At 33.8% G+C, this 13955-nt stretch overlaps 1 protein-coding gene across 12 annotated transcripts in view; it reads left to right on the plus strand.

Moving 5' to 3' along the window:
* BAZ2B (bromodomain adjacent to zinc finger domain, 2B) overlaps nt 1-13955 on the plus strand; it is a 203641-nt gene that overhangs the window by 64211 nt on the left and 125475 nt on the right. For 10 of the 12 annotated variants that reach the window (XR_826954.1, XR_826955.1, XM_010858992.1 and 7 more), the window contains exons 3-5: nt 7134-7322; nt 11633-11800; nt 12715-12908. Coding sequence is in view for 10 of the 12 variants with exons in the window: in XM_010858992.1 (XP_010857294.1) it covers nt 7134-7322; nt 11633-11800; nt 12715-12908 (551 nt within the window). In the remaining 2 variants the exon portion in view is untranslated. The remainder of the gene's footprint in view (nt 1-7133; nt 7323-11632; nt 11801-12714; nt 12909-13955) is intronic. The other 2 variants (XM_010858994.1, XM_010859000.1) reach the window with 1 other exon arrangement.

Here is a 13955-nt window from a genome sequence, read left to right on the forward strand (position 1 = left end):
GGGTCTCCTGCATAGCAGGCAGCTACTTTACCAACTGAGTTATGAAACCTGACAGTGAAACCAAGGGTGTAATCTAAACAGCACCCCCAGCTGTATAAGAAGATTAAAGCCACAGCATCCTTCAGTTCAGTTCAGTTCAGTCGCTCAGTCCCATCCGACTCTTTGCGAGCCCATGAATCGCAGCACGCCAGGCCTCCCTGTCCATCACCAACTCCCGGAGTTCACTGAGACTCAAATCCATCGAGTCAGTGATGCCATCCAGCCATCTCATCCTCTGTCGTCCCCTTCTCCTCCTGCCCCCAATCCCTCCCAGTATCAGAGTCTTTTCCAATGAGTCAACTCTTCACATGAGGTGGCCAAAGTACTGGAGTTTCAGCTTTAGTATCATTCCCTCCAAAGAAATCCCAGGGCTGATCTCCTTTAGGATGGACTGGTTGGATCTCCTTGCAGTCTAAGGGACTCTCAAGCATCTTCTCCAACACCACAGTTCAAAAGCATCAATTCTTTGGCACTCATCAGTTCAGTCGCTCAGTCCTGTCCGACTCTTTGCGAGCCCATGAATCGCAGCACGCCAGGCCTCCCTGTCCATCACCAACTCCCGGAGTTCACTGAGACTCAAATCCATCGAGTCAGTGATGCCATCCAGCCATCTCATCCTCTGTCGTCCCCTTCTCCTCCTGCCCCCAATCCCTCCCAGTATCAGAGTCTTTTCCAATGAGTCAACTCTTCACATGAGGTGGCCAAAGTACTGGACTTTCAGCTTCAGTATCATTCCCTCCAAAGAAATCCCAGGGCTGATTTCCTTCAGAATGGACTGGTTGGATCTCCTTGCAGTCCAAGGGACTTTCAAGTGTCTTCTCCAACACCACAGTTCAAAAGCATCAATTCTTAGGCGTTCAGCTTTCTTCACAGTCCTACTCTCAGATCCATACATGACCACTGGAAAAACCATAGCCTTGACTAGATGGACCTTTGTTGGCAAAGTAATGTCTCTGCTTTTGAATATGCTATCTAGGTTGGTCATAACTTTTCTTCCAAGGAGTAAGTGTCTTTTAATTTCATGGCTGCAGTCACCATCTGCAGTGATTTTGGAGCCCCCCAAAATAAAGTCTGACACTGTTTCCACTGTTTCCCCGTCTATTTCCCATGAAGTGATGGGACCGGATGCCATGATCTTCGTTTTCTGAATGTTGAGCTTTAAGCCAGCTTTTTCACTCTCCTCTTTCACTTTCATCAAGAGGCTTTATAGTTCCTCTTCACTTTCTGCCATAAGGGTGGTGTCATCTGCATAGCTAAGGTTATTGATATGTCTCCCCGCAGTCTTGATTCCAGCTTGTGCTTCTTCCAGCCCAGCGTTTCTCATGATGTACTCTGCATATAAGTTGAATAAGCAGGGTGACAATATACAGCCTTGACGTACTCCTTTTCCTATTTGGAACCAGTCTGTTGTTCCATGTCCAGTTCTAACTGTTGCTTCCTGACCTGCATACAGATTTCTCAAGAGGCAGGTCAGGTGGTCTGGTATTCCCATTTCTTTCAGAATTTTCCACAGTTTCTTGTGATGCACACAGTCAAAAGGCTTTGGCATAATCAATAAAGCAGAAATAGATGTTTTTCTGGAACTCTCTTGCTTTGTCGATGATCCAGCAGATGTTGGCAATTTGATCTCTGGTTTCTCTGCCTTTTCTAAAACCAGCTTAAACATCTGAAAGTTCATGGTTCACGTATTGCTGAAGCCTGGCTTGGAGAATTCGGCGCTCATAGATGTTATTAAATCAGCTTCTAAGTACCCAAAGAGCTTTTAATAACATTGTGAATGCTTTTTATAATTGAAACAGAGGGGAAAACTGAGGTATATTTTTATCACTTAAAGAATGACTCCTGGTTATTCTAGCTTTTTAAAGGAAGAGAGAAACAGAAAATTGAAAACTACCATTTTTAGAGTTATCCACAGCAAGTATTATAAAGTGTTGTCCCTGAAACTGTTAGCAGTTTGTTTTCTGCAGTGTTTTGTAGAGAGTAAAAATGATTAAGAAATGGCTCATTTCTTTATAACCTTATACCCAAGCGATGGTCTGATAAAAGATTGTGAATAATCATGATTGTTCAAAGAGCGTCCAAAACATATCTATCTGGGAGATTCAGGGATACTTCTTGGAGTACATTTTCTTGAAATTATTATGAAAGGATAGTTAAGATTATAAAAGGCAAAAGAAGTCAAAGCGCATGTTATATAAGCATGGAGGGTCTATATAAATAATGTGTCCAAAAATATAATAATGGAAAACATTTATTAAGTACTTGTATTTCATATTATGCCAAGTATTGCAGATTATTGAGATGATCAAGATCCAGTTTTTGCTCAAGGTCTAAAATCCTAGTTTAGAATTCATGTGCATAGAAGTGATAGTTAAAACAGTGGAAGTACGTGAAATGACTGAGGAAGAAAGCATAAAAGTGGAAGAAGGAGATAATTGGACAAAAATCTTAAGGAATCTTACTTATATTTACAAAAGAAAATCCAATAAGGCACACAGTAGTACTATTGAAAAATATAGTTAATAAGAATATGAAAATAGTTCCATGACCTGGATCTTAAGGGTGAAAATGGATTTTAATAAGGAAGAGGCAATCATATGCCAGATTTATAGAGTCAGGTTAAGAATGAGAAGAGCAGAGATTATTGAAATCTAGTGGTTAGGAAAACTTAAGGTCCTTTACAGACAAAATGGAAGGGAGACTTAGACTTTGCAAGGTATTAAAGATTCTGAGAACTGAGGAGGAAGTGGACAGACAAGTATACGAATTTTCTTTCAAGGTTAATGAGGAGTGATGGTGAGATGGAATTGAGAGGGAAGGAGACAGATGGGGTCAAGTGGTAGAAGACTGAGGGCGACCGAAAGGCACGCTGAGAAATATGGAAATGGAAATGCAGAAACCATGGTTAGTAAAATATAAGAGTTTAAGATCTTGGAGTGGTAGCGTTTTGTGTGATAGAATCCAGCATGTGGCCTAAGTGAAATCAAGGAGAAATAAAAGGCCAAATGGTAATTTTAAAAAGTTAGGACTTGAGGTTGCCTAAGTGTAAGACAAAAGGAAACTAGTAAGAAGGATCCTTGAAAGTTTAATTGAAAATTCAAAACAATTTCGTAGTCTTTGGAATTAGTCCCATGCATGTACACCTTCTGTTATTAATGAGTAATAAATCGATTCATTCAGCAGATACCTATTATATATCTAGTCTGTACAAGACATTGTTTTAGGTATTTGGGATCTGTTACTGATTTCTGTATGTGACAATACCAGTTCATAATATTATAATGTTAACTAACTTGTTTAATACATTGTGGTGTGAAAAAGTCTTCAGTTCAGTTTAGTTCAGTCGCTCAGTCGTGTCCGACTCTTTGAGACCCCATGAATTGCAGCATTCCAGGCCTCCCTGTCCATCACCAACTCCCGGAGTTCACCCAAACCCATGTCCATTGAGTTGGTGATGCCATCCAGCCATCTCATCCTCTGTCGTCCCCTTCTCCTCCTGCCCCCAGTCCCTCTCAGCATCAGGGTCTTTTCTGATAAGTCAGCTCTTTTCATGAGGTGGCCAAAGTATTGGAGTTTCAGCTTTAGCATCAGTCCTTCCAGTGAACAGGACTGATCTCCTTTAGGATGGACTGGTTGGATCTCCTTGCAGTCTAAGGGACTCTCAAGCATCTTCTCCAACACCACAGTTCAAAAGCATCAATTCTTAAGTGCTCAGCTTTCTTCACAGTCCAACTCTCACATCCAGACATGACCACTGTAAAAACCATAGCCTTGACTAGACGGACCTTTGTTGGCAAAGTAATGTCTCTGCTTTTGAATATGCTATCTAGGTTGGTCATAACTTTTCTTCCAAGGAGTAAGCGTCTTTTAATTTCATGGCTGCAGTCACCATCTGCAGTGATTTTGGAGCCCAGAGTCTTACACTACCTAAATTATGTTCAAATCATTGAGTTCATTAATGCTCGGGATTATGTCTTATTTATCCTGTATGCTAAGTACTAAGCATAGCACCTGTACTTAATATGAAATTAAATATGTTCATGAAATGTCTGAATTACTAGAAACTTTTGAATAAAGATCAGAATAATTCTGAAAGGTTTTTACATGGAATTAGTAGCTGTTTTTATAAAAAGTGTGGGAAAATAGTATTTAAATTATTAATATATATAGAATTGCAAAGCCATTTAATGAGAAAGATATACTTTTTCTTATCACTGACTTCTATATTGCTATATAGGCAAAATTTAGTAAAGATTATTAAATGTAGTGTAAATTATTTCCTTTCAGTGGTATAACTTTATCCATGTATAGCAAAGAAAATCTTTGATGTGTATTCTTAATAATGCATAGTATCACTATAATCAGTGTAATGATTATAATTACAGTGTAATGTGGGCCTGATCTTCACTATATACAAAAGTGAACCTTTTCTTATCAACAAGGAATAAATAGGTCCTATAGATTCCATTGTCACATGAGTACTTTCTATGCTTCAATTATGTTCACCAGGAGTTTTCTAAAAAGGAATAAGAAAATAGAGTAAGGTAGCCTCTTCGTAATTTTGTCAAGCATAGATATAACTCTGTGTACAAACTACTTTTTTTCCCATTTGAATCTACAGTGAGTAAAGCATGTATTTTGTTGAAATCTTATATTCAGCTCTTTCTAGCTATCACACTTTTTAGAGTTAGAAAAAGAATGATTCATGTTGATGTTTGACAGAAACCAGCACAATTCTGTAAAGCAGTTAACATTCAATTAAAAACTAAATACATTTTTTAAAAAAGAACCTTTTTATTATCAAATTGTGTAAAATTGTTCTTAATTATTGCTGAAGAGTGACAACTGCATTTAGATATTACTCATGTTTTTGGTTCATGAGACGCCAAGGTAAACCTTGCTCATTTATTTCTTCACAGTAAGAAAATGTTCTGACTATCCATCTAAGAATGCCTGCTAACAATTAACTTCTGTTGTAGAAATATTTCTATCCGTTTCTGATCCTTTATAATTTCAATCTGTTCTGAGTTTTTATAATATATTGTATAGTTTTGAGTTTACCTCACAAAACTTTTTGTATTAAATCACTGCTATTAATACATATATACAATTGACAAATATAATTTAAGAATTATTATTTTGTAAAATATAAGTTAAAATGATTCTAAAATCTACAAACTGAATGTTCAGTTTATTTTGTTTATCAAGAAAACTAATATAGAGGAAAATGAAACTGACCACGGTATGCTTATAAATAAGCAGTTGATTAAGGACATGTGATTTCAGAAGCTGAATTGATTAGTGAGAATTGGGGATTTTATAGGCAATCACATGTGAAAATAAATAATGGTTCTTAATGTTATATATAGGCTCATTTTTTTAGAGAAATTAGCTGGGTCTTTGAGAATTCTATTGCCCACCCACGCCACCCCACTCAAAATTTACATAATCTTTGTGATACCATAGCAATACTCTTAAAAATAGTGATACTTGAGTAATTTCCCTTGTTTCTAGTAGCAGACTCTGTTTTGTTTTGACTTAATTTTAGTGCTAATTGCAGTCTAGAATTCTGATTAGATAAAAAGTACCAAATTCACAGATTTTCTGTTTAGGCTTTGATAAACAGAAACTAAGATTGGCTGACTAAGAAAATATTATCCAATTTTATGTCCTTCCCTGCCCTCCTCCCTCACAGTTTTATTTGTGGGCTTTACTTGTAGAGACTCTTGAGTATCTTCCCTATAAGATCTACTAACTGCTTTGTAATAGTGGGACCTCAGCCTTCATCAGAACTTTTTACCTTGAAGGCTGATTGATGTAAGATATACTTGATGTAATCATCTATTTAAATCTTACTACTTCAGTGAAAATACAGTGTTATTTCAATGAGGAATTTAGGGCTTATATCAGTCAATGAGAGTACACTCTGATCTCTTTGATGACTTCCTCTTAGTTTTCAGAGAATAAAAAAGCAAAGAGGAGAGATTTTGTTGATAACTAAATGATAATGAAAACTATACTTATTTTTAAGTTGCATTTTTTAAATTTACTTCAAACATACTTTATTCAAACTATATTGCAGTGCGTAGCCAGGTCTGGTGTAAACAGGATTATAAGGAAGCCTTATTTTTTTTTTTTAACACAGAGCACAATAGTTTCACACAGTAAATTATGGTAGCCTAGAGTGTGAGTTTTTATATTCTGCTTTCATACTGTCAAATCAGGAAACTTAATTATTTCCTGGAAGTAAAAAGAAGATTTCCAAGTATTAACAAATCTTCTGCCAAATCCGTACAAAGAATGAAAAATTCATTGTGTTTTTGATTGTTTAACACTGCAACTTTGGGTTATGACACTTAGTACTACATTCTCTTTAGAGTAAATGTAGAGATTGAAAAAAGTCACATTTGAACTGAGTATGAACTTATTGTCACAATGTTTAAAAATGATTATTATATTGATCACTAGCCTCGAATGCGTTTAGAAACAAATTAGTAGGTTTATTTATTAAATACTTACGCTCTTGGATGTATTGCTTTATCAGGCTAGAAATATAATCCTTTTTGGCATCAGCCCTCCTCACCTAAAGATGTTGGATAGAAACTATAGCTTCAATTCTAGTACATGGAAACTAGGAACTCTTTGTCTAGAGTATGACAATTTGAGTAATGACTTTGTGACAGATTCTGGATTTATTTGATTAATTTTCGACTTTGTATTAATAGGATGTTTTTTTATCTTCCTTCTTATGAGTAAAAAATTCCTGATAAAATATTAACGTACATGTATTAGCAGAAAGTTTGCCTCACTTTTGCAGGTAAAACTATATAATTCATGAAAATTACTTACTTAAAGCATCATTTTCAATCTCAAAATTATAAAGTTATGTCATTCATTTGACTTATTTTTAGAGAATATTCGTGTTTCTAGAAACATTTTATTCTGTAGGGTTTGAAGAACAGAAATGCAAAAGAAAAAAGGTATAATAGAAATTTAATAGATAAACTATAAATTTTAACACACTATGAATGCTGAAATCAGATAAATCTCATGTTTTTATAATACAACTTTAAGTGTGTTTTTTTCCCTCCCAGGACATTTATTCAGAGCAGCTGGGGATCAACCGTTTAACCTGTCCACAGTGTCGAGTGCCTTCCCAATGGTCAGCCACCCAGTCTTTGGTCTACATTCAGCCAGCTCAGGGCATTCAGAATTTGGTGGTTTGGGGACACTTGGTACACCCACAGCCTTAGCCGCCCATCCCCAACTAGCGTCTTTTCCAGGTAAACATCTATTACAAACAGTGTTCAAGGAAAGGAAGAAAGCTTGAAAATGTGCAAGCAGTAATTGTTTATTAAACTGAACAAAAAGAATAGTCTTATGCCTGGTATATTAAAGCTCACGTGCAAGAATTAGCGCAGTCCTTTTTACCATGTGCAAAATAATAAAACACATAGTGTGGCTGTGCGGCAGTGTAATTAGTTATTCAAATGCTAAGCTGAAACAAAAGGCATCTGTTGCAAAAGTGAATAATTAAGCCAAGTTTTTATCATGCTTTTTATTGAAGTAGAAAAGTATGTGTTTTAGAAGTATAAAATTTGATTAATTTTTCTCAGTTTTAGTTGGTTTTTAAAAAAAATTATTTAACTTTCAGTGAAAAACTAAAGTCCAGTTCCTATAATGAATAAATACACTTTTATTTTGAGTTCTCATTTCTCTGCGTTTGTAAGTAAGATGAGCTTGGCTCTTAAATTTCTATTTTTTTTCATATTTTACTTAAACAACCATAGATTTGCACCACTTACATGGGAGGGAGACCAGAATTATCCCAGATTATGAGGATTCAGGAGTCCAGTAAGACACCAATTAAAGCTTAACTTAGACAAACATGCTATGATTTCTCGTTATATTATTTTGAAAGTCTAAGCTTTAATATGTTTCCAGTGATTAATTTTATCTTAATAAATTTTAGTTAAGGATACATGATTTAGTGTTACTATTAGAGCATAATTCAGAGACAAGTAGGTCTGAATTTAAATCAGGCCTGTTAGCTTTCAGCTGTGTGACCTTGATTGAACAAGTAATCTGACGTCTCAGCCTCAGGTTTCTCACGTGAATAATGAGGATGATAATAATAGTATCTACCTCTTAGGGTTCTTGTGAAGATTAAGAGAGATAATCCATGTCCAGTGCTGAATGCAGTGTTCAGCATACATAATTAGTACATAATTGGTAGCCATCATGATTCTTTCTCTTGTTAAGAGTTTCTTTAAAACTAATCAAGTATCTTGTTTGATGGAAAGATGGTTAAATATATATTTAATATGACTCATTTTTTGAGTCATATTATTTCTTTAATTCAGAAAAGGGATGGTGAGAAGGAATAATGTGTCTAGAAAGGTAAAAGTCAAACAAAGTCTTGACATTTGCTTTAAAAATACTAATAGGAATTTATTTTAGGCAGTTCTGAGCACGGTTGCCTAGCAAGATGAGTAATCAGTAGATATTTGCTGAAATATAGGTTGCTGAATAAAAAATTAAAATAGGTAATAGTAATATAGTTGCTAGTATCTTAAATTTTAAAAATTGTTTTAACACAATTTCTTATATTTGATGTAGTTTGATATATATGTAGTATTAATTGCTTTTGAGCATTTCTAAACCACAATGTAATTATTGAATTATTAAATCAATTATCTTCTGTACTGAAACATGGTTAACAGTTGTAAAGAATTACTCATCTCAACTTCAATAATGTTGGTATTTCCACTGTATGGAAAAAATGCAATAACTTCCCTAATCTATATAAGCTATTCATATAAGCTATTCATTCATCCATTTATTGTACAGACTTCTTTGAGCATCTATGTTCTGTGCACTAGGCTAAGCACTTAGGAGTACACTAACATTGTCTATGTTATGTTTCTTATAGTTTTTAGAAGATGGATAAATAGAAAATTATAAGACAGAGTCTTTAGTGGCAAATAACAGTATGGCTGTATAAGCATGCTTTTTTGCCAAGAGAATATGCTTTGTTTTAGAGGACTCATTTGTTTAAGTTGTACATTTTATATAACTTAAATTGTCTATAATTGGTTTTATTTAGAAGGGTAACCAAAATGCCAAAATTTTCAAATCACCTACTAAATAAAAACACAAAAAGAAGAAATTACTAGGAATTTTAAATCAGGAATAGTTGATTTTAAAATATTACACACTTCTAAACTAGTCTGCATTTCAGGTGATTAAATCAATGTGAAAATTACTTAATGTATATTAGTATAATAAAATTACTTCCATTTTATATTGAAATAATATTTCATGGGAAGTTATTTTAAAATATTTATAATTTTAGTCATTATATTTTTATATTATATTACTATGAATTTTTGTGAAGTATTTGGCTGTATCAACTCAAGGAGATTTTTAAATTCTGTTGTCTTCTGGGTTCAAATTGTGTTTCAGTATATCCTCTGAAATAATAGACTCTTTCAATGGAATATGATTAATGTTTTTACCATGCAGTTACTGCCTTTGAATACATTTAGAAATTCCTCATGTTCTGGTTTATATAATCCTTATTTTGTAAATTTCATTTATCAACAAGGTGGTTTGTGACTAAGTTGTTTTTTTCTTAATTTGACAAAGAAATAATTCATACTTAACAAAAATTCTGTTATTTCCCATGAAATATTAGACATTTGTGAAGCTTGTTTTCAGAAGTGCTACCATTTTCATCTTTTTATTTGATCTTATTTACTTGAATTTATAACATGTATGTTTTCCAGTTGTGTTTTTTTTCTAATCTCTGTTGTGTGCTTATTTACCATTGATATTCTAAAGTACATTTTTATGTTTTTTTTCTGAGTTTGATTATGTTTAAAATATTTGAGTCTTATGATACTTTGATTACCTTACCGATTTGTTGGTTGTTTACAAAGTCTGAACCTTCAACTATATTGCTTTAATTATAGACTCTATTTTAAATAATATGAATATTTCAGGAAACTGGTATTTCCTTTTTTATCAGCTAAATAGAACCAAGTTTTCAAACCTATAAATAGCAATAGATTCCGGCTGTACTGATACAAGCCCCCAAAACATAGTTTTTCTTTCTATCTAAATACAGTTCTTTCATCTTAACAGTAGATAAATGATTGATAGTTTTGTATAGTTATTCTTGGTTCAGTTCCCATCATTCAGGCACTGCTGAATATACATTGGTGTCATTTCACTAGCAGCGACTTCCTGCAGTGCAGTAGAATAGCTTTTGCAGTTTTCTGCTTATACTGATTTTTAGACATTAGAATGTCAGTTACCATGAACGTTTCGCTTTCTTTTAAGCTAGACTTTTGTCTTTAGATAATGAAGGTGCACATAACTTTACATCTTGTTTTAATGAAGAGATGTTCTTAGAAAAACTCTCAAGATCATATAATACAATACATTGACAATGTTGAATTTTCCCATACTCCATTATTGGGATTTTTCCTCTAATTTTTTGTGATTATCAAGTCTATGAAAAATGTACCATATCTCTTGGAAGATTAGCCTAAAAGGTAGTAATTGACTTGGTAATCTAGCTGGTTAGCCATTTGGAAAGTATTCTTTCCAAGATTTTAGATGAGGCAATATAAGACTGTCCTTTGATTTATTTCAGGTTTCTTCTTAATCTTAACCTTTCCCTAAATAATGTATTCTATAAAATTTGGCTTCTCTCATTTTCTAACAGTTTTAACTAAAAGCCACTGTTTGAATAGCTAAATTGCATTCAATGATAAGACATTATTTTTTTTTTTAATTTTTTTAATTTTTTTTTTTTTTAATTTCAGGTATATTTTGTAAGAGGAAGTATAAATAAAATTCAGGCTTTTTAAAATTAACTTTAAGGAAAAAAACTTTATTGTAAGTCTTTTATAGTTTAATATGGCAACTTGTTTTTGGAAATCTTTGAAGCACTTTTCATTTTTTGAACCAAAAACAAAAACAAAAAAAGACATTGATTTTGCTATCTCTGTTGTTTTGTTTGAGTATAGATGTTTTCTTCCATAAAGGTATTCAAGATATGCTGAATTACAGAGGTATTTGTATTATTATTTAAACCATTTGATTTATCAAAGCCAGATTTTTGTTGTATGTAATTTAAGGAAATTCTTAACATAGATTGTAGATGGTTGCCTTACATTCTAAGGTTTTAAAATAGATTAAAATAATCTTAAATACTCTTTCTTTGCTAATTTAGAAAAATTATGATGTAAGTCATCAAAGAGTTAAATAGTTCTTTAATATTAATTTCAATTTTCCCATTTTATTTTAAAACCTATAGACTGCCTTTGTTCTTCATAAACTTGAATTCATAAAAGCTGCTAAGTAAAGAACCTTGGATACTGTCTTAACGAGGAGAATGATGAATGTATAACTTCTAATCAGTTATCTTATAATTAGAAAGATGGTCAGAACTATGTGTAATTCAGCAATTCTGTTCCAAGATAAAACCTGAAATTTTTCTTCAGTAATAAAATATAAAAAGCTCTGTTAAATTAACTAGAAAGTTAATCCAAATATTTTTGCTTGTTTGGTGTTTGGCTTTGAGGTGCAGAATGGTGGCGAACAACAGATGTTCATACACGTGCAGGGGCAGCCTTCTTTCCACCATTACTGGGAATTCCACCACTGTTTGCTCCTCCAGCCCAGAATCATGATTCTTCTTCATTCCATTCAAGGACTTCTGGAAAAAGTAATCGAAATGGTCCTGAAAAAGGTATCCATGTTAACTCGAGTGAAGTATTACCTTTCATTTCAGTACCATTTTCAGTAGAGTTCAGATTTAGAAACAGTTACAAAGCATTGTGCTAGACACTTTCACATTGTCTGGCTTAATCTTTATAATAACTCTGTGAGATTGAAAGTGTTCGTGTTTTCCAGCCAAGATTAAATAAATTATTCAAGAAAGTATTGTTTACATGTTGACATTGCATAGCAGAATTTAACCCAGGTTTTAACTCCCAACACCACTGCTTTTCCTCTGTATCTCATTACCTCCCTTATGTTGCTCAATAAAATATATTACTTCTTCTCTAATTAAGCATTAAATTTATATGTTAGCACACCTTTTTTCTTTTACATTTTCATTAATATTTCATAGTTGATAACTGTTGTTAGAATACATTTGCAAATTATAATACCATTTTAGATGGTTTGTTATTGTCTTTCTTTCCACTTAAGTGGATGTTTGGGAGTTTGCCCTGAAAGAGGGAATAGTTGTATTTAATTACTTTTCTAAAGCTTTTTTAATTGAAGTGAAATTCACATAAATGTAAAATTTACCATTTTAAACAGAACAATTCAGTGACATTAAAGGCACTAATAGTGTTGTACAACAGCCACCTCTATCTAGTTTCAACACGTTTTCATCACCCCAAAAGGAAACTTCATACGAGTTTCTCCCTATTATTTCCTCTCTCAGTCTCTGGCAACCACTAGCTTGCCCTCTTTCTCTATAGATGTACCTGTTGTGAATATCTCATATAGATGGAATCATACAGTTTTTGTCTGGCTTATTTCACTTAGCATAATGTTTTTAAGTCATCCTGATTGTAGCATATGTCACTATTTCATTCCTTTTTATGCTGAATAACATTCTCTTGTATAAACATATTTATTTTAACTTTCAAGGTGTAAATGGATCAATAAATGGAAACAGTACATCATCTGTATCTGGTATCAACACATCTGTACTGTCCACTACTGCTTCAAGTTCTGTGGGACAAACGAAAAGTATAAGCTCAGGTGGAGGAAATAGAAAATGTAATCAGGAACAAAACAAAACCCAGCCTTTGGATGCTAGAGCTGACAAAATCAAAGATAAGGTAAGTTAACCTTCAGGGGACAAATATAACAGATCTATACAACTATTCTAAAGATCAAACCACCTGAATCTATGGAATAATTTTTTATGATATATGAACTCCTATTTTTACAGATATTTATTTTTATCGAGTAGTTTTAGTATTAAACATCTAAAAAATTAAAAATGTCAGCACCAGTATCAATAACACAAATAGTCATCATGCAGTTCAGTTCAGTCGCTCACTCGTGTCCGACTCTTTGGAACCCCATGGACTGGAGCACGCCAGGACTTCCTGTCCATCACCAATTCCCGGACTTTACTCAAACTCATGTCCATTGAATCAGTGATGCCATCAAACCATCTCACCCTCTGTCATCCCCTTCTCCTCTTGCCTTCAGACTTTCTCACCATCAGAGTCTTTTCAAAATGAGTAAGTTCTTTGCATCAGGTAGCCAAAGTATTAGAGTTTCAGCTTCAGCATCAGTCTTTCCAATGAATATTCAGGACTAATCTCCTTTAGGATGGACTGGTTGGATCTCCTTGTAGTCCAAGGGACTCTCAAGAGTCTTCTCCAACACCACAGTTCAAAAGCATCAATTCTGAAGCGCTCAGCTTTCTTTATGGTCCAAACTCTCATATCCATACATGACTACTGGAAAAACCATAGTTTTGTATAGACGGATCTTTGTTGGCAAAGTAATATCTTTGTTTTTAAAGTGCTGTCTATGTTGGTCATAACTTTTCTTCCAAGGAGCAAGCGTCTTTTCATTTCATGGCTGTAGTCACCATCTGCAGTTATTTTGGAGCCCAAAAAAATAAAGTCTGCCACTGTTTCAATTGTTTCCCCATCTATTTGCCATGAAGTGATAGGACCAGATGTCATGATCTTAGTTTTCTGACTGTTGAGTTTTAAACCAACTTTTTCACTCTCTTCTTTAACTTTCATCAAAGGCTCTTAAGTTCTTCTTTGCTTTCTGCCATAAGGGTGGTGTCATTGGCATGTTTCAGGTCATTGATATTTATCCTGGCAATCTTGATTCCAGCTTGTGCTTCCTCCAGCCCTGCG

The sequence above is a fragment of the Bison bison genome, unplaced genomic scaffold, assembly GCF_000754665.1.
Source record: "Bison bison bison isolate TAMUID 2011002044 unplaced genomic scaffold, Bison_UMD1.0 scf7180017864452, whole genome shotgun sequence".
Lineage (NCBI taxonomy): Eukaryota > Metazoa > Chordata > Mammalia > Artiodactyla > Bovidae > Bison > Bison bison.